The 21,443-nt window shown below is 44.0% G+C and overlaps 1 protein-coding gene across 4 annotated transcripts in view; it reads left to right on the forward strand.

Moving 5' to 3' along the window:
- The window catches only part of LOC142817956 (uncharacterized), a 62,981-nt gene that overhangs the window by 20,133 nt on the left and 21,405 nt on the right, over positions 1 to 21,443 (forward strand). For 2 of the 4 annotated variants that reach the window (XR_012895437.1, XR_012895436.1), the window contains exons 2-3: positions 8,968 to 9,034; positions 12,688 to 12,864. The exons of 1 other annotated variant lie outside the window; for it this stretch is intronic. Coding sequence is in view for 1 of the 3 variants with exons in the window: in XM_075896023.1 (XP_075752138.1) it covers positions 8,983 to 9,034; positions 11,231 to 11,470; positions 12,688 to 12,773 (378 nt within the window). In the remaining 2 variants the exon portion in view is untranslated. Of the gene's footprint in view, positions 1 to 8,967; positions 9,035 to 11,230; positions 11,471 to 12,687; positions 12,865 to 21,443 lie in introns of those variants that run through there. One more of the 4 variants, XM_075896023.1, reaches the window with a different exon arrangement.

A 21,443-nucleotide genomic window follows, 5' to 3' on the forward strand; every position in this document is an offset into this window, starting at 1 on the left:
GTGTGCGGAAATGTAAATAAGATGGCGGTAGAAAACATAAAGTAAGACATTATTCAGCACATTTCTAACGTGTTAATTTTAACGAAGGGGTACTAGGTGTGGTAGTAGAAATGTTATTCTTCATTCATTGTTACTCAGCTGCGGGAGGCTGCTTCCATTGGATTGACGGTTGCGTGTACTAAATATATGACTTATTTTCCAGATTTACAAATTTTATTGTCTACATTATAGAGATCATCAGCGAAATCAGACATAATTTTTGATGTTAAAGTAGATTGCCGTGAAGAATTCTAGGGTGGTACAGTTTAGCAAAATTTTCAAATGGCTGAAACTTTGACGCCCGTTTAGTGTCGGCAGAAAAATGATTGCGTTCTTGACTGTTAAGCTGGCAGTGCTATTATGGTAAAGTGATTCAGGTTATCTCAAAGAAGATAACGCGCAGCGACTATATTTTGTTTCAGTTAACCCAATACGGGTGCCCCGCCGCAGTGGCTTAGTGGCTAAGGTACTCGGCTGCGGACCCGCAGGTCGCGGGATGGAATCCCGGCAGCGGCGGCTGCATTTCTGATGGAGGCGGAAATTTTGCAGGCCCGTGTGCTCAGATTTGGGTTCACGTTAAAGAACCCCAGGTGGACGAAATTTCCAGAGCCCTCCACTACAGCATCTCTCATAATCATAGCGTGGTTTTGGGACGTTAAACTCCACAAATCAATCAATCAATCCATTACGGGCGGTACACACTGGAGCGACACATGGTCTTTCTGTTCCAGATGGTTATTTTCTGAAATATAACAATGCGCCTGTTTGATACAAGATTCAAGTCGAATTGAAAAGTACTTATTTCCCTTTAGGTGAAATAAAGTTTTTTTTTATTCCATTTCATTCCCTTTTAGTATTAGCTTCAAGAAATAGTGCAAAATCATCAGCAAAATATTGATTGATTGATTTTTGGGGTTTACCGTCCCAAAACCACCATATGATTAGGAGAGACGCCGTAGTGGAGGACTCCAGCAATTTCGACCACCTGGGGTTCTAAAACGTGCACCCAAATCTGAGTAGACGGATTTACAACATTTCCGCGTCCATCGGAAATGTAGTCGCCAAGGCCGGGATTTGATCCCATGACCTGCGGGTCAGTGGTGGAGTACCTTAGCCACTAGACCACCGTGGCAGGGCTTATCGGCAAAAAGAAAGAAGTAGGCGAAACAATACCAGAAGGTCCTTGAAGTAGAGATAAATATAGAAGGACTCCATAGATTTCCATGAAAAACCAGAGTCTACATCACTAAATATTAAAATGAAAGTGCTCATGTGCATCTTCAACTATGCGTTAGAATAGTGCAAAAACTTTACCATGACCGCTTGTTTGTTTATCACGAATATTGTGGATGTTATGTAAAAGTTTTGTAGTGCAACATTTGACTTGTACACGGACGACAAGAATATGAAAGAATGGGTGCAGCTCCGCTTAATGTCATTCAATCACAAAGGCTCGTTTCACATAGCTATGGATTCTCGGAACCCATGAAGACGAAAAGTGACTTCTCTTCTAGACAACTATCTTACTTTGAATATTGCATGTTCGAAAAGTTCTAGGCATTCCTATCAATATGAACCTGGCCATAATATAGGGCGAGACGCTTTACTGCTTTGCTCTATCAGCTAAACTGCCTGTCCCATCTTGAGGTCTGCATGAAGACTAATGGTTTGTTGAGATGTATTAAAAATATGGCCTGATATACAGTAGCTATCACCTGGAGTATTTCTTGAAAATATAGGTAGTGAATAATAAATACAATCAGCTGTACTGTAAAGAATCAATTATCAACGATAGGCGAGATTTAAACACTCATTTGCAAAACAGCGATAATGTACTTGTCAGCACACGAAGCTAACAACATAATGACTTCTTGGAAACGAGTTTTCGTAAACTGTAGCGTAATGTTCGCAGAATACTTAAAGAGCTCTTATTTACACAGATATTTGCATGAAGTTGTTCACTCACGACAGCTTTTGTTTAGCGGCCTCAGAGAGTATAAGTAGATAGTGCAAAACATGTGCTCTTGTGGTTATTATATAGGGCAAATCTTTTTCACTTATGGCAATGAAGTCAGTACCAGGAACAAATCAGGCATTTCTGTGCAAGGACATATTTAATAAGTATATCAATTGAAATTCCTCAAACCAAATTCAAAACGACAAACTGTTCATCACTCGCGGAAAATCGCTCCGAGTTCATTAACGAAGACTATAAAGGCAGCAATCATTTTTAATTACGTGTTCACTTCCACCACCCCCTCGTGCGATACATTCGAAAAGCCCACGACTACCTCCCACCATACCTTTTTTTGCAAGGCCACTGATAAAAAGGCTTCTTTCAGGATACCAATTTAGAAGCTTGTTTTCTGTTACCTGCATAATGTGTTTCAAGTTTGGTAAATTCAACTTGTTTATTATAAATTATCTCCAAAACACTCAATGCCAGTAATAAATCTGAACTTGAGGCTGCTCTGGGAAAAGCACAAATTGTTGACTTCAGGCGTAACCTAGTACATTCACTGTAATTTTATAGCAAACATTGAAACTACTACACAGCCTTGAGATTCTAATGGGCACAACAGTGCCAAATAACCATTTTGGCGGAATTGAGACTGACACTACCTCAGCACCACACTGAAAAATCCCGTATGTTTTCCTTTATTCGCATGTGTCTGCAAGTGTTTCGATCTAACTTCGTACTGGAACACCGACACATGTACAATAAATGAGCGCATTACACAGACATGTCACTAAATCAATGCGGGTCTTCTACTGGGCTTCTCCTTGATTTGTCTCCGCTCTTGAACGAGTGTTGTATGCGCAATATTTCAATTGGAATGGTTGCTCAAACTTGAAAACTTCTAGCTATTGACGCCCTAACAAAGTTTTAGTAAGTTTATAAGAGTCACTGTGCAATACAGTCACCTATCGTCATAGCGAGCATGTAAAGATTGCATATTATGTCAAATATCTGATAACGCAAAAAAATATCTAGTGAGAAAAATATTTGGACAGGATGTCTAGGTACACATATTTTGCTTTAGGTTATTTCAAACTAGTTAATGGGTCAAAAAAGAAGTCTGACAGTTTTTGTTAATGAAACATTGAGCTCTATAGCTTGAAGAAGGTGTCAAAATTTCAACACATCGAAATGCCAATCTAAACAGCCGCAAAATGAACGAAGATCAATCGAGGCATTGATTAAAGAACCAAAGCTTGAAAGCGATATGCATGACCCCACTACGGCTTTTAAATACTCATTTATAGTGTTTGAGCAACGTAAATAATTTGATTCTCTTTACTAAGGAGAAGTCATGTAGGCTCGTCATCGAGAGGCGTGCTTATTTAGGTGTGTTTATCATCGCTCCTAATCAATATGCCACTCTCGACACAAGAGCGGAGAGATGGACGTAATTATGGCAGGGCGAAAAGAATATAATTCTACCTTGACTAAGATGAGAAGTGGAATGCAAGCTGTACGAGGCTCACGTGGTGTGGAATACATGCTGTATGGCAAGAGTTTGGCAATTTTTCGTATCTCCACATGCATGGAGTGCGCAAAGTTTGTATGAGTATTTTATCTTATCAACCCGTAAAGTTTCATTCCGTTCGTAGCCATGAATGCTATGGGAAAATAATTTTGAAGAATTATTACTAAATAAAGGTTTATTAAGATGAAAGATGAAAACATCATGGTCGGTAATTGAATTACTGTACTGCTCTTGCGCACTTGATATACGTTCCGTATTCAAATAATTGTTGTTAGGTTAAGAAAGATTAACGGCGTCATTCAGGTGACACGGCGCCAGCCACAATATGGTTAGGTAATATTACAGCATTCATTCCTGGTGATCGGTGGACGCGGCAATATTGGTGGCATAGTGGCACTGGTGAAGATTTTTGTTTAATGTAGGTCATGAATTTCTGAGCCTATGCTATATGTGAAAACAAAGCTAATCAAAAGTAAAACTATCGAGAAAACGAAGCACAGGTTTATGAGGGAACAAATATTTTGTTAAGTTTTACGGCCTATGATAGACATTAGAACATCTCAGTGTTTTTCTCGTCTTTTCACATTCCTTTAGAAATTGAGAAGTTTATTTTTTACGCATTTTTAACCTATTATACGGACAACTACCACATGTATGCTTATTGTAAATTTACTCGGAGACCTGCAGCAACAATTGAGTACCCCGCATTTTCTCCGCTCATGAAATGCGAGAGATCACCGAAACGGCAGCCAGTCGTTCTTTTTTTCGTGAAAGGTGGCAAATGAAAAGCCGTGCCAAAAGCCGTCCTTGTTTTCTGCCACAGTCATTACTTAAGAAAAAAATTACTATTCTGCATAGTGCAGTATAAAGACTGTGACTGATTTCTTTTCAGTTGGTGTTATAAGTGTATTGGAACCTGAACATGGCAACGTTTAACGCTAGAACCTTATCTAGTGAGGGAAGTCTAGAGGAGCTAGAGGGTGTTAAGTGGGATATAATAGGGCTCAGTAAAGTTAGGACGACAGATAAGGCCTGTACAGTGCTACAGAATGGACACGTCCTGTGATATAGTGGCTTGGCTAAAAAACTAGAACTGGGAGTGGGATTCCTTATCCACAGAAATATAGTTGGCAACATAGAGGATTACTGTAGCTGTAATGAAAGGGTGATAGGTATTCTGATAAGCTCAATAGGAGATACAAGATGAAGGTGGTACAGGCCTATGCGTATACATCCAGCCTTGATGACGCGTCACTTGAAAGCTCCCAGGAAAACACGGAATCAGCAATGAGTAAAATAAAAACACAGTACATTATACTGATGGGAGAGTTCAATGCCGAGGTAGAAAAAAAGCAGGCTGGAGACCAAGCAGTAGGAGATTACGGCGTCGATACTAAAAATGCTAGAGGGAGCTATCAGTAAATTTTGTAGAACGGAAATATTTACGAATATTTATTATCTTCTTCCGAAAACGAGGGAACCTAAATGAATATGGAGAAGCCCTAATGACGAAATTAGGAACGAAATAAGCTTTATAGTGAGTGCACACTTAGGCATCGTGCAGGATGTGGAAGTGCTTGGCAAGGAAAGATGCAATGACCATAGAATAGTACAGTCTTGGATTTGCCTAAACTTGAAGAAGGAACGGCAGAAACGGATGCACAAGAAGCGGATCAATGAGCTAGCACTGAGAGGCAAAGTGCACAAATTCAGAGTCTCGCTTCAGAACAGGTACTCGGCTCTTATCGAGGAAACTAGAATTAGCATTGACGCAGTGAAAGAAAATCTGACGAGTAACATTACGGAGTGTGCAGGGGAAGTTGGAGGTACGGCAGTTAGACAGGACACTGTCAAGCTGTCCCAGAAAACAAAGAACCTCATTAAAAAGCGTCAAAGCATGAAAGCCCTAAATACAACTGACAAAAAAGTTATCAGAGCTTTAGAAATGATTATTAGGCGTAAAATATTCCATGTAAGAAGTTATAACATGAAGAGAATTGAACACGCTCTGACGAACAGAGGAAGCGTTAAAGTAGTGAAGAGGAAGCTTGGGATAGGCAGAAATCAGATGTATGCACTGAGGGACTAGGAAGGCAAAATAACTACCAATATGGATAGGATAGTTAAAATAGTGGAGGAGTTTTTACAGAGATATTTATAGTAGCCAAGACAACCTCGAGCTTACTATAAGAACTAGCAGTAACCCTGATCAGCAGTAACCCTGAGGTTCAGGTAACTAGCAGTAACTAGCAGTAACCCAGGTTCAGGTAACTAGCAGTAACCCTCAGGATCAGGTAACATCAGATCTGCCGAAAGATGGACAGATTGTGTTACAAAAACTAGTCACTGTGTTTGAAAGGTGTCTCCTGACCGGAATAGTACCAGAATTCTTACATCAACCTAATACATAAGAAAGGAGTTGACAAGGAGAGGAAGAATTATCAGCTTGCTCTCCGTCGTGTACAATTCAATTACAAAGGCAATTGCTAACATATTTATGGCAACAATAGAATTCAGTCAGCCAAAGGAACAAGCAGAATTTCGAACAAGCTACTCAACAATCAACCACACTCATACTAATAATAAGGTGTTAGAGCAATGCTCAGAATACTGCCAACCACTATACATAGCCTTCATTGATTACGAGAAGACCATTGACTCAGTAGAAATATCAGCAGGCATGCAGACACTGCGGAATCAGGTCGTCGGCGAAGCATATATAAACATCCAGGAAGAAATATACAGGGGGCAACAGCTGCCATAGTGTTTCATAAAGAAATCAACAGAATACCACTCAAGAAGGGTGTAAGGCAGGGGGATACACTCTCCCCAATGGTATTTATCCCCTGCTTTCAGGAGGTTTCCAGAGGCCTCGAATGGAAAGGGTTAGGGATAAGAGTTAATAGAGAACACCTTAATGAACTGCACTTCACCAATGATATTGCATTGTTAAGTAACTCAGAGGATGAATTGCAACTCATGATTGCTAAGTTGGACACGGAGAGCAGAAAGCTAGATCTTAAAGTAATATGCAGAAAACGAAAGTAATCTACAACAACCTCAGAAGAGAACAGCGTTTCGAGATCGGTAAGATTGCACTTGAAGTTCTAAAAGACTTTGTCAACTTAGGACAGATAACAACCGCGGAGGCGAACAACGAGATTGGAGTAACTAGAAGAATCAGAATGGGGTGGTGCTCTCAAAGTTTGACAGATATTTCGCCACTATTTCTCAAGGGGAAGGTATCTGACTGCTACATTTGTCCGGTACTTAGTTACGGAGCAGAGAGCTGGAGACCTATAAAGAGGGTTTAGCTTTAATTGAGGACCACGCAGCAAGCAATGGAAAAGAAAATGGTATGTGCAGCCTCATTAAACCAAGAAGAGTGCACAGTGGATCCGGGAACAAGCCGGTGTTAAGGAAATCTTATTTGAACTCATGAAGAGGAAATGAACATGAGCCGGCCATGTAGCGCGTAAACAGGATAACTGCTTGTCAGTGAAGGTAAATAACTAGATAGCCAGAAAATGCAAGCGCGTTGGAGAGAGATAGAATTTTAGATGGGCAGAAGAGGCTAAAAAGTTTTTGGTATAAAATGGCAGCAGCAAGCACAGGAACATGTTGACAAGCACAACATGGGAGAGGCCTTTGTCTTGCAGAGGGCGTAGTCAGGCTGATTATGATGATGACAATAACAATAATGATGATCATGATGATGATGATAAGTGTACAATGACAATTCGTATAGTCAACCACTAATGTTCATGGACCACAACGCCACGTGGCCGAAAATTTTTCTCGACGCATACGCTACATCCGTGGCGTCTGGACTTCTGGACTTCTGTCCCTTACACTTAGGCAGGTATTGGTGATGCATAGCCCTGCTCTTCATACTCTGCTTTATATTTTGACAGTCACATCCACCATTGACGCAACAATCACCTAGACTGCTTTAACACTTAGGTTATTGACGATTTCGGTGCACAAAAAACGGCGATCGAAATTTTCGGAGTCCTCCACAACTACGTTCCTCATATTCAGATTTTAGTTTTAGAGCGTAAACCCACAATGCTTATTAAGTTTGTTATATTGAGGTTGTCCTTAACACTGCCATAACCCTCATCGGAGAAATTTTTTTCTTATTAGGTGGTCGTCTCCAGTAGCTCAAATTAGATAGCTGAGAGATCTTTATTTTTTCTTCGAGTATTGCAATAAATTTAAATTAAACATAGCACTCTAAATTTACAGTTATTTTAGGTGCTTGAACCCTAAAATATTACAGCGTGCTTGAAGAATTCTGATATATTTTTTTCGCCTATTAATTATTAGCTCGATTACTACGTTTTCAAACATTATTCCAACAAATACTTGAACAGGCTGCGGAGGTAGGGTTGACTACAGGGAAAAGTTATCACCGTTGTTTAATTTATTCAATTAAACTCGGCTTGCTTTTTTCTGGTATCGCAAACGGCGCATCAAAATTTCTGCCACTCGAATATTTTCATAAAACATACTCATGGTATTTTTCCCGACTCACCTATTTTATCACCGCAAAGCACGTCAGATAGCGCGGCTTGCTTCCAGTAGGCAGGCCTCACATTCCGGAAAAAAATTTTCATGTATCTACTATAACACAGGGTAGTGAAAATGCCCACCCTCTGACTTTGCATAAATCAAGGATAACTATTGTTTTCATGTGGTAATAAATAGGTTGTATCAGTAAAAACACATTAAAATGTGGTCACTTTTATACTTTTATCTTACTATTATTTGAGACCAGTTGATCTATATTCTTACCTACTTCCCTGTCTGAATTTGTCTGCTTTGAGGGCTGAATAAAAAAATAAAATAAATTAGTGAGCACCACAAGGATTTCTCAAGGTTACTCCCAGATATGTTATCTTCTACCTCTTCAGAGTTTTCCACGGACCCCTATCTACAAGATTATGTTCGTCACTTGTAGCTTTCGGCAGGTTACGATTTTATTTGTGGTCCAACTCACACAGGGAGAATAAACAGGTGAAGACCAAATGTGCTTTTTATGTTTCTTTTTTTATTCTGAGCGGCGCCTAAAATATTTTGTTAAGAATTGCACCACGTTCTGAAACGTTACGTGCTTGAAACGCTTCGACAATTAAATCAATGTGGGTCGTAAAAAGTGAAACTGTCCGAAAACCATGGTCTCCAATAGGAGTGTTGACACACATTTTGGTATTTTAATGTGTACAATTGCACATCGGCAGCGGTAGACGTACAAATGACTAGACAGGAATGTATAAAGCTGACGAAATTGAGCAAGTATCCGCAGCAATGCAGCCATTTTTAGCACTATGATTCTCTTACAAATGATTATAGAAGCAAAAATAATGTGTAAATAAGTAACATGAAAGTATCGACTGTAGTGCTAAATCCTTAATGCCTCAAATTGTTTCTGCAGAGAAAAAAGTTCAAAATGAAGCACCTCCTGGGAATGGACCTTCTTGTTGCAGTTGCCTTCGCACTGGGTAGGCAATGTTTTGCTAATATTTAAATAAATAATACGTGCTCTAGGTCCCGCCATGGTGGTCTAGTGGATAAGGTACTCGGCTGCTGACCCGCAGGTAGCGGGATCAAATCCCGGCTGCGGTGGCTGCATTTCCAAAGGAGGCGAAAAGTTGTAGGCCCGTGTGCTCAGATTTGGGTGCACGTTAGATAACCCCAGGTGGTCCAAATTTTAGGAGACTTCCGCTACGGCGTCTCTCATAATCATATGGTGGTTTTGGGACATTAAACCCTACAAATCAATCAAATAAATCAATGCGTGCTCTAGAACAATCTCATTTATTGGAAACGCCCCAAATATAGTTTAGAAAAAAATCAATCACTCGATTCGGCTGAGCAAATTATGCATTCATCAATAGCCTAGACCCAAAACGTAAAGCATGGGCTCCTAGAGTTATTATTATCGCAAAGATCGCGGAGCCTTACTTAAGGTTTGTTGAATACTGTGTAGTGGCATGACAAATAGTTACTACTACTCTCAAATTTCTTTGTCTTTTCATTATATTTAAAGTTACTTTTTGTAGTGATACATACTGACTGAAGCTATCATGAAAAACCAAATAAAAGGGCATGAAACTATGCCATATCACACTAGAAATAATAACTCATCATCTAAGGCGCAATTAGAACCTGAGCCTTTTGTTATTTTTATTTATTCCATCACACATAAACATAATCTCATACTATTCGTAAACAACACAGCAGTATTATTGCATAGCTCTTTGTATGAAAATGATTTGTACCTGACAAATACTGGGCCTTTCGAATGGTAAGCGGGCACTCACATTTGCACCACTTTTCTGAATGGAGCCTCACGCAAGTCTCAAAACAATGATACACTGCAAACTAGCGATCGCAGCGCCAAGCGGCATTACCTCGTGTGGTCTCCACGTTTTGAAAGTTGCTCCAGGCACTCCCCTGATTTAGTAAACTGTAATGGCGGCTAGGGACTGTGAAGCGTTTCCTCGTGTCGACATTAGGAGAATCCAGTAGACTCTATTGACACCTGTGGCGTTTATCAATTCTGTGTCGAGTGCCCCGCATCCAGTTCGATGTCACTATTTTTATGTCTAACAAAGCAAAAATCACATCATATCCACGGAGTGCATGATGATGAGCGGAGCGAAGCGTCCATTCGTTCTTGGGTCCATCTGTCCGTCCGTTCACCTGTGCGTCGTCCATGCGCCCGTTCATCCATGCGTTCTTCTGTCCGTCCGTGCATATGTCTGTCTGTCCGTACGTCCATTTAGTTAACACTCAAAGTACCACCATCTCGCATGTGTTCATTGTATATTCAGCATAAAGAAGTATTGCCATGAAGGGAACGTTACAAAGAATAAACAAGAGGTGGCCCTCGTGCACTTTCTTACGGACTGCGCTTCGTGTCTATTTCCCACTTTTCACCGGCTCTTGTTAATGGCACTGGGGCCCAATCCTTGCTGAACCTTCCTAAAACCAAGCAGCTTATACCCGGCCAGTTTAGCATGGCAACCCTTTCTGGTCAGATAGCGCCTAAAGCGCGTCCTTCTGATCCTAGGTTTGATTTGTAAGCATCAAACTCAAGGCAAATATATTGGAGATTTTAATTCATCAATACTCTTCCCCGTAAGGTATTTCATCTTTATATATAATTAACGTGCGTGGGTTTTTTCCTCAATCGAAAAGGCTGCGCACGTGCTGCTCCTCTTGTCCGTCTGTAGAGGTGGCTACCTACTAGAACTACTGCTACTACTACTACTACTACTACTACTACTACTACTACTACTACTACTACATCGTAAGATCCACGGCATAGGGAGCTTCACCCACCAACACGAGGCCTTAAATATGCACGTTTTACCTATATGCAGTGTGAGGCATTTCTCTTCTATAGCGTGTGTACTTATATGTGCAGCTGCCCGTGCATAGGCTATAAAATACTCCACAATAGGTGTCGTACACGCGTAGTTATGTTTTTTGTTGGTGCTATTTGCCAGGTATTTTATAATGATGATATTAATAATGAAATTATTATTATTATTATTATTATTATTATTATTATTATTATTATTATTATTATTATTGTTATTATTATTATTATTTACTCCACCTAAATTGTATATTTCTAATTCACAATAGATATATTACACAGGCCACAAAGAACTCCTCCTGTTTTTCAGCTTACACTGCACTGGTCTTCACCACGTTGCCTTCACCGAAACGCAATCGGCAAAGTGACAGTCGAGGACGTGATCTTCAGAAACGTGGCAGCAGCAAGCACAGGACCATGTTGACAAGCAGAACATGGGAGATGCCTTTGTCTTGCAGAGGGCATAGTCAGGCTGATGATGATGATGACAATAACAATAATGATGATCATGATGATGATGATGACGATGATCATGATGATGACGATAAGTGTACAAAGACAATTCGTATAGTCAACCACTAATGTTCATGGACCACAACGCCACGTGGCCGAAAATTTTTCACGACACATACGCTACATCAGTGGCGTATGTGTCAAACAAAACCTATTTATTATTAGCCTTAACCTAAAACGTACTATTTGAGCTAGACGTGGCTTTATTAAATCACAAAACGGGAGCAGGTAATAGATGTGGACACAAAGTTTTTTATTGATTGCTGCAATTACAAGTTGGGTTATTTCATTCTTATTTTTTGGTACGAGTAATCATTTGTACGCCTTATTCTATGGGGTCTGAGCAAGTTAAATTGAAATATTTTATAACATATTCATTATTAAGATTGATGTTAAGCGCATCATGCGAGGTAGTTATGTGCTGTTTTAATTATATAGCAGAGCAGACGATGTATGCGGCCAAAAATTATTTCACGATTGCTTGAATGATATTCTTCGTTACTGCGTTCGGAGCAATTTTCTGTAAGTAATGAATTCTAGGTCTGTATGAATGGGGATTGAAGGATTTAAATTTCAGCCTTGATTAGACGCGCTATCCAGAGCCAATGAACTATTTCATTTCATTTTACTGGCTTGAACTATATAAAGGCCATGCTTTACTCCATGTACCCATACTCCCTGAAGAACTGGTACAAAAGTTGCTATGAGTGAATGAATTCTTTCATTATCTTTGTAAATATGAATTGTGTGAATAATAACTGACCCCAATATATAGTTTTCAAAAAAAACTGATGTGAAGGTGTCACTAATGTTGTTAACCAGACGTACCTAAACGTACAACTTTCCTCTTGCGTGCTTACACCCTTCAGTTCATATTGCATATTGTTAACCTATTAAACACTAGTTTCTTTTTTCATACATGTTCTGAAAACAAGTGTTGTATTTTATTTTATATGCATCTGATAGATCATGCTGACAGTATCTATGTGAATGAAAACTTAGTTTATAAGATATGGCCTATAACCATGTTGTCAATCTGGGCCCTTAGGGTACAGCAAAGTGACAAATTTTCTGTCACGACTTGACACATCGCGAAAAGAATTATGAATTTGTTCGGAACCTAGTGAGAAATGATATGAAGCAGAAATCTTTTTAATATAAAAATATAATCATAATAATGCAATTATGCGGTTTATGTGAAATTTCTTGTTTAGTGTTTTTTCTTGTTAAAAATAAATTATATTCTATTTTCAGCTCTGATCATCATGGCTCCTAACGAAGCGGTTGCTCTGGGTGATGGCATCGGAGGCATTAGTTCAATTGGTTTGCCGAAGAAGTGAACGACTGCTGAATATGGTTCAAGCTCTGGCCATTAGTGCTGGCTATTGAATCGCTTTTCAAATGCAATAAAACTTTATTACGTGAGAAGGACATCTGACCTCGTTTATCTACTCCCTCATTAATATTTCAAGCAATAGATTGGCCCTGTCGGCCAAGCTACTGTCATGGTGTAGTGTTCTCTAATGTTAGTGCTACTGCTATAAGGTAATACTACATTGTAACTGATTATCAGACACTCTCTCAGAGCCACGACTGGCTAACAAGGTATCACCACAGAAAATCTAATGTATCGTTGAAAAATTGCGAGACTAATCGTAATTAAAAATAATTCAGTCAATATTTAAATGTGTTTAGGTTTGAAGATATGAAACTCAACCTCAATCATGTTTGTCTTCTGTATTAGTATTCCAAAGAACCATTCTCGTCTTTGGCCGTGCCAACGTCATTATTTAGTGTTTTCTCATCTCTATGGGAGTGTTATATGTTAACACCAGTTTTGTACACACTGCTAAATTTAATACTAGTTACTCAAAAAAAACAATCGCCTTACCACCCTACGACACCCCCCCCCCCCAAATGTAACGGGTTGTCATCACTATTAACGAAAAAACGTTATGGAGGCTACCTTTCATTGATTCACTCAGACTTTATTCAAGACAATTCACAATTGTCTTCGGAGACTCAGCCAAATGTTCGAACGGTGCCTGACTAGTCTACATTATCCAGATAACAGCTACGACAGTGCGTGATGCCATTCACAATTTAACATTACCCCAATATAACTTGTATGGTATACAGAACAGATAAAAAACAACTGCTCTTGCAGCTTTGAGAGAAAAAATTTTAAATGCATAATTTTACGCCATTGAAGCCCAATAGGGTTCTTCGATTACTGTGACTCCGAACTTATTGGACAACGGTGGTTGTCAATGGCAACCACTGCGTACAAGGAAAACAACGCACGAAACTCAAATCACCGAAATAAATAAAAAGGCACCAGCAGTCATCAGGCAGCCCTTCATGGGCGTGAATTAACTCGAAACCAGCCAGGGCACCAAAGTATACTACTGCGGCGGCAAATTCCATTCCAAGTAGCCACACTGTTCCTGAGAGTGGTGCGGATGACTTCTAGGATTTTCTCCTAGCCACGTTGTTTTAACGCAAAATTTTGCTTCGTGAATCCACTTGCGAGAATTTTCCGGTTACTTAGGCAAATATAGCAACTGCATCACCATCGCTGACATCTTCTAGCGTGCTTTATTGAAGCGGCCGATGTGACAACTATGAGTTCCTAAGTCGTTTTTTTTTGTTTCGTGAACCGACTTACGCAAAAAGTTCTGTCCCGCAAAAAATTTTCGGTAATGAGTTTGTGACTACGGCCCCTGATACGTAAATTTTATGAAGCACTTATTTTTTGCGCAACCACCACTATGTGAATGCATACTTACCAAGAGATCTTGTTGAAGACCAAAGGGATGTACAATCGTGGCCGTTCTTGCGACGTTCATATACTACATTCAGCCGTGGTGATGTAGCAATTTAGGAAATTTCGCGGTGGATAAATGGGCATGTGTGTGAAAAAAATCGAAGTGACAGGAAATTCTGGTGCCAGAAAAGTACAGATGAAATGGAATCGCAGAATGGGTGCGTCACCGACGAGGTGAACATGACTTAAAAGACCAGCAATCATCTGCTTGTAAAAAAGCCCGGGCCCTCTGCGGCAATATTGTCACGGGGTCGTGACGTGGCCGAAGGGAGGAGACTTCGTGTTGACATTTAACTGTTTATTTGGGCGCACCTGTGCCCGGTAAACGGAAAGTCCAATTACAGCAGCAGTCTTGCACAGATAGCAGTCTCGGACTGATAGCGGCGAACAGAGCATCGGCCTTCGATCAACAACTGACAAGCGGCGAAGCGCGTTGGCATTTATACTCTTGCCGTGGAATGTTCTAGCGTTATCGCTGGCGGTGGCGTAGGTTCCAGAACAATCTGTACCGTTCGCACTGTGGTCGTGATCTTATCGAAATGATCTACTACAGTCCGGAACCTTCTCGAAAACTGCAGGCGCGGTTTGCCCTGAGAACCGTGTGGTGTTTTGGGACGATAACAAAAACTTGGGAAATGGAACGTGGCACTGCCCTTCTCTGAAAAAAAGGCATCGTCCCGATGCTTTAACTAAAGATGAAGGTACAATAATAATGCAAGAAAGTTCAATGAATTATCTACGATACAACAATAATACAAAAACAATGTTTCAGTTTGTTAACGCGCATGAAACGGCTTGAGGCGCGCGACATGGACGACTTCAGGTCGCGATCGGCGTCGTTGAGAGTTCATGATGCCGTCGGGGACAACCTCGTAATCAAGTGGGCCGAGACATCGAACCACCCGGTACGGTCTGAATTACCGTGGCAGAAGCTTTTGACTTAGTCCACGTCAGCGTATCGGCGTCCACACCCAAATACGTTCACCGGGCTGGTATTCGACGAAGCGTCGTCAAAGGTTTTAACGGTGGCTGTCGGTCGTCTGTTGATTCTTGATACGGAGACGCGCAAGTTGTCGGGCTTCTTCGGCGCGTTGAAGGTACTCACTCACATCGAGGTTTTCTTCGTCGGTGACGTTGGGTACAATGGCATCGAGCGTCGTTGCCCGGCTCCTTCCGTAGACCAATTTGTATGGAGATATCTGCGTCGTCTCCTGCACCGCCGTGTTGTATGCGAAGGTCACATACGGAAGAATGGCGTCCCACTTCTTGTGTTCGACATCGACGTACATTGACAGCATGTGGGCGATCGTCTTCTTAAGCCGCTCGGTGAGGCCGTTGGTCTGTGGGTGGTACGCTGTCGTCCGGCGGTGGTTTGTTTGGCTGTATGCCAAGATCGCTTGAGTTAAGTCGGCAGTGAATGCCGTTCCTCTGTCGGTGATAAGGACCTCTGGGGCGCCGTGACGTAGGACGATATTTTCGACGAAGAACTTAGCTACCTCAGATGCACTGCCTTTTGGCAGGGCTTTTGTCTCGGCGTAGCGGGTGAGGTAGTCGGTAGCTACCACGATCCACATTTTTCCGAAAGCCGACGTCGGGAACGGCCCTAGTAGGTCCATACCAATCTGCTGGAAAGGTCGGCAAGGAGAATGAATTGGCTGCAGAAGTCCCGCTGGCCTTGTCGGTGGTGTCTTGCGTCGCTGACAGTCCCGGCATGTCCTCACATAATGAGTGACGTCGGTGGTAAGACGTGGCTAGTAGTACCTTTCTTGTATCCACGCGAGCGTGCGAGAAACACCGAGATGCCCTGCCGTCAGATCGTCGTGCAGGGCCTGCAAGAGTTCTGGTCGCAGAGCTGAAGGCCCCACAAGGAGGTACTTAGCTCAAAGCGGTGAAAAGATTTTCTTTTGTAGAAGACCGTTTCGTAGAAAGAACGACGCAATTGCGCGCTTAATACCTTCGGGACTTCGGCGGTCCTGCCTTCAAAGTATTCTGTTAGGGCCTTAAGTTCCGGGTCGGCCCGCTGTCGTTCAGCGAAGTCGTCGGTAGTAATCGTTCCTAAGAAGTAGTCGTCATCCGGGTTGTCGGGTAGCGGTTGGTCGACAGGCGCACGAGAGAGACAGTCGGCGTCGGAGTGTTTCTTGCCGGACTTGTAAACGACGGTAATGTCATATTCTTGAAGTCTCAGGCTCCATCGTGCGAGGCGACCTCAAGGGTCCTTCAAGGTGGCAAGCCAACACAAGGCGTGGTGGTCTCTCATAACTTTGAAGGGCCTGCCGTAGAGGTAGGGGCGAAATTTCGACGTAGCACAGATGATGGCGAGGCACTTCTTTTCGGTTGTGGAATAATTTGCTTCTGCTTTGGATAGCGATCGGCTGGCGTAACTAATAACCGTTTCAAGTCCGTCAGCCCTCTGCACAAGAACGGCGCCAAGACCTACGCTGCTTGCGTCAGTATGTATTTCTGTCTCGGCGAATTTGTCGAAATGGGCAAGTAACGGAGGCGTCTGGAGGCGATGTTTAAGCTCCTGGAAAGCGTGTTCCTGTGGCGTTTCCCACTTGACCTCCACGTCGGCCTTGGTAAGGTTAGTGAGAGGATCGTCGATGCGGGCGAAGTTTTTCATGAACCGAATATAATAAGCGCACAGGCCCAGAAATCGGCGCACGGCCTTCTTGTCAGTGGGCGGCGGGAAGTCGGCGATGGCGGCTGTTTTCCGTAAATCGGGACGAACTCCAGACTTGCTGATAACGTGCCCCAGAAACAAGAGCTCCTCATACGCAAATCTGCACTTTTCTGGCTTAAGTGTGAGTCCGGACGTCTTGATGGCTTGAAGTACAGCTTCAAGGCGCCGAAGATGCTCGTCGAAACGAAGATGCTCGTCGAAAACACGACGATGCCATCCAAGTACACAAGGCAAGTCTGCCACTTCAATCCTGCCAGTACTGTATCCATAACACGTTGAAAAGTTGCAGGCACTGAGCAAAAGCCGAAGGGCATCACCTTAAACTCGAAGAGGCCGTCCGGTGTTATAAACACCGTCTTCTCTCGGTCTCTGTCGTCGACTTCGATTTGCCAATAGCCAGTCTTGAGGTCCATTGACGAAAAGTACTTGGCGTTATGGAGCCGATCAAGTGCGTCGCCTATTCGTGGGAGAGGATACACGTCCTTTCTTGTGATTTTGTTCAGGAAGCGATGATCGACGCAGAAAAGTAGGGTCCCATCCTTTTTCTTAACTAACACCCCGGGATATGCCCATGGACTCTTGGACGGCTGGATGATGTCATCCCGCAGCATTTCATCAACTTGTCTCTTCATGGCCTCACGTTCTCGCGTCGAAACCCTGTACGGACTCTGACGGAGTGGTCTGGCATTTTCTTCGGTTATGATGCGATGTTTCGTCATTGGGGGCTGCCGAATTTTCGATGATGACGAAAAGCAATCTTCGTATTGCAGGAGCAGGGCCTTGAGCTGTTCTTGCTTATCGTTCGGAAGTCTGGGATTGACGTCGAAAGCTATGGGAGGGGCTTGGTTCCTCTGAGTAGGTTCCGCAGAATCGGCGAGGGCAAAAGCACTGGTGGCTTCGACAATTTCTTCGATGTATGCGACCGTTGTTCTTTGTTCACATGTTTGTACTCATTGCTGAAATTTGTGGGCATAGCCGTTGCTTTGCCTCCCAGCAGCTCTGCAATTCCTCTTGCGACGCAAATATTTCGGGTGACCAACAGATGCTGACTGCCTTCAACGACGCCTTCCAAGTCAGGTGATTTAGGAGCGCCGACTGAAATAATGACGCTTGAGCGAGGCGGAATAGTGACTTGTTCTTCCAGCACAATGAAGGCATGGTGTCCTGACGGCATGCGCAACGGTAGTGCTTCTACTGTGGATATTGATTGATTTGTGGGGTTTAACGTCCCAAAACCACCATATGATTATGAGAGAAGCCGTAGTGGAGGGCTCCGGAAATTTCGACCACCTGGGGTTCTTTAACGTGCGCCCAAATCTGAGCACACGGGCCTACAATTCTTCTGTGGATAACGTTATCGACTTTGTTTTTAAGTTGATGACAGCACCAAGGAGGCATAAGAAGTCCATGCCGAGGATGACATCTCTTGAGCAACGCTGTAGGACTACGAAGTCTGTCGGGTAAATACGGCCGTTAATGGTGACTCTCGCTGTGCAGATTCCTGCAGGCGTTACGAGATGACCTCCGGCTGTGCGGATTTCATGGCCTTTACAAGCTGTCCTAACTTTCTTTAACTTCGCGGCGAATGACCCACTGATGAGAGATTAGTCGGCTCCAGTATCGATGAGAGCGGTCACACTGTGGCCGTCGATAAGAACGTTGAGGTCGCTAGTTCGCCGTCTCGCATTACAGTTAGGGCGTGGCGTCGGGTCACTGCTGCGTCGGCTTGTTCCGCTGCTTCCATGTTGCGTCGTCAGGCCACCTTCGGTAAATGAGCTTTCGCCGTCGGAGCTTTCCCTGGTTGGCGTTGTGTTCGGAAAGCTCCGTCGCGGCGTCGTCGTCGGAGGAGGATCTTCAGTAGTTCGTCGCACAGCAACCGCACCTCCACCGGCTGCTGCCCTTAGTCTCCCGGATACGGGCTAGGAGACCGGCCCCGCGTTGGGCCGGAGTACTGCCGGGGGTGCGGTGACATGCGGCGGCTGGGCGACGGTGAACGGAAAGGACTTCGGGCTGTCCATTGAGTTCCTGTCAGGTAGTCGGCGATGTCACGTGGCCGTTCCCCTGGCTGCGGACGTGGTGCATCGACGGCGAAGCCACGCAGTCCCATCTGTCGGTACTGGCAACGGTGGTAAGTGTGCCCGGCTTTGCCGCAGTGGTAGCAGAGTGGGCGGTTTTCAAGGGTGCGCCAAACGTCGGTTTTCCTCGGCGCACTGCGCTGGCCCGCTGGGGAACGGCAGGTCGTCGGTGGGGGTGGTGGCGGCGGTGGTGTCTGGCGACGGAAGTGTGATGGGGCGGCGTTTTGGCGTGCGCGTGGAGGAGGGGCGTGGCGGCGTTCTGCAGCAGGATAGCTCATGACTTGCAGCTGTGGCTCTTGAGGCTGAGGAACGCCCAGCAACTGCTGGATCTCCTGGCGTACGACGTCCGCGATGGATTCCACGTGAGGCTGCGCTGAAGGAAGTAATTTTCGCAGCTGCTTTTGCACGATCACTCGGATTGTCTCACGCAAGTCAGTGGTTCCAAGCGCTTGAATGTCGGCGTAGCTTGTAGACGAGAAGCTACGGTTATATAGCCGCGTGCGCATCTCGAGCATCTTCTCTATCGTAGATGCTTCTGAAATGAATTCGGCGAACGTCTTAGGCGGGTTTCTGATCAGCCCGGCGAAGAGTTCCTGCTTTATTCCTCGCATAAGTAGACGCACCTTCTTCTCCTCGGACATGTCGGGTCAGCGTGGCGGAAGAGTTTAATCATATCTTCCGTGAATATCGCCACGTTTTCATTTGGCATCTGCATGCGGGTTTCGAGGAGAGCTGCAGCCTTCTCCTTGCGCACCACACTTGCGAAAGTGGTGAGGAACCTGGCGCGAAAGGCATCCCACGTTGTGAGGCGTCGCTCTTGATTCTCGAACCAGGTCCGAGCAGCATCTTGCAAGGCGAAATACACATATGCCGTAGCTTGTCTTCGTCTGTCCAGTCATTGAAGACGGCGACGCGGTCGAACCTTTCGATCCAGCTTTCCGCGTCTTCCAGTGGCGAACCGCGGAAAGTTGGCGGCTCTTTGGGTTGCCGGAGCAGGAGTGGTGCAGGTAGAACCGGCGTTGACATGGTCGCCGTGGTCGACGTCAACGTCTTGGTTTTCCGAGCCTTGTCCAGTAAAAGCCCGTACTCCGGTGGCAGACCTTGTTGCCTGCGGCTAACTCGCTGCTCGTTGCTGGCGTCGGCGTCTTCACGGCGTGGGCTGGGTTCACGGCTTGACGGAGTCGTCCGGTACCTGGAAGAAACAGCACCTCCACCAGATGTCACGGGGTCGTGACGTGGCCGAAGGCAGGAGACTTTGTGTTGGCATTTAACTGTTTATTTGGGCGAACCTGTGCCCGGTAAACGGAAAGTCCAATTACAGCCGCAGTCTTGCACAGATAGCAGTCTCGGACTGATAGCGGTGAACGGAGCGTCGGCCTTCGATCAACAACTGACTAGCGGCGAAGCGCGTCGGCATTTATACTCTTGCCGTTGAATGTTCTAGCGTTATCGCTGGTGGTGGCGTAGGTTCCAGAACAATCTGTACCGTTCGCACATTGGGCGTGATCTTATAGAAATGATCTACTACAGTCCGGAATCTTCTCGAAAACTGCAGGCTCGGTTTGCGCTGAGAATCGTGTGGTGTTTTGGGACGAGAACAAAAACTTGGGAAATGGAACGTGGCAATATATATTGCGCTTTCCATATGTGGAATTGGGGCAGATATCGAGGCACAGAAACGAACATGTGGGTAAAAAAGTGAAGTGTCTGGAAATTCTGGCGCCAGGAATTTTCAGCTGCAGTGCAATTACAGAAGTAGGTGCGTCATCAGCGAAGTGAATATGAGCAAAAACTCAGTTACGACCTGCTAGTGAAAGAGGATGCTCTGCGGCAGCATACGTTGCGTTTGTCCTTTTAGTTCAATAAAGCATTGTGCTCGGTTTCAACAGCAGCCTCAATCATGCAACTGGATGTTTGTTTAAATATAAAATTACTTTTTATAACGCAATTGCTCAGGGATTTTGGCTAAGATGTAGCACATAAAAAAGCTACCATGTAAACTCTAATGGCGTTTGAAGAGAACTTATGAGACACGTCTTTTAATAAAAGTATGCGAACTTGTATCCGTGTACCTAAGAAGTTATCGTACGCGTAGTCGGATGGATCAAGTTAAAACCAGGAAATACAGTGTCCCAAAGTGTACAAGAGAGAGAGAGAGAGAGAGAGAGAGAGAAAGAACTTTATTGGGTTCAAAAAGAAGGGGTTTAGGAGCTAGATGAGTGGGGCCCCATGTCCAAGGCCCAACTGGCTTGCGCCGCCGGCCGGACGTGGTCCAGGACTGCTAGTTGCACCTCCGGGTCTGAGCTAGCGAGGAGTGCCTCCCATTGCTCCAAAGAGTTTTCGATTCTATACATACGCTGTAAGCGATCAAGATCATTTGGCCGTTTAGCACAACTCCACGATATATGGTAAAGGGTCGGTGGTGAGT

This window comes from Rhipicephalus microplus, chromosome 5 (assembly GCF_043290135.1).
Source record: "Rhipicephalus microplus isolate Deutch F79 chromosome 5, USDA_Rmic, whole genome shotgun sequence".
Classification (NCBI taxonomy): Eukaryota; Metazoa; Arthropoda; class Arachnida; order Ixodida; family Ixodidae; genus Rhipicephalus; species Rhipicephalus microplus.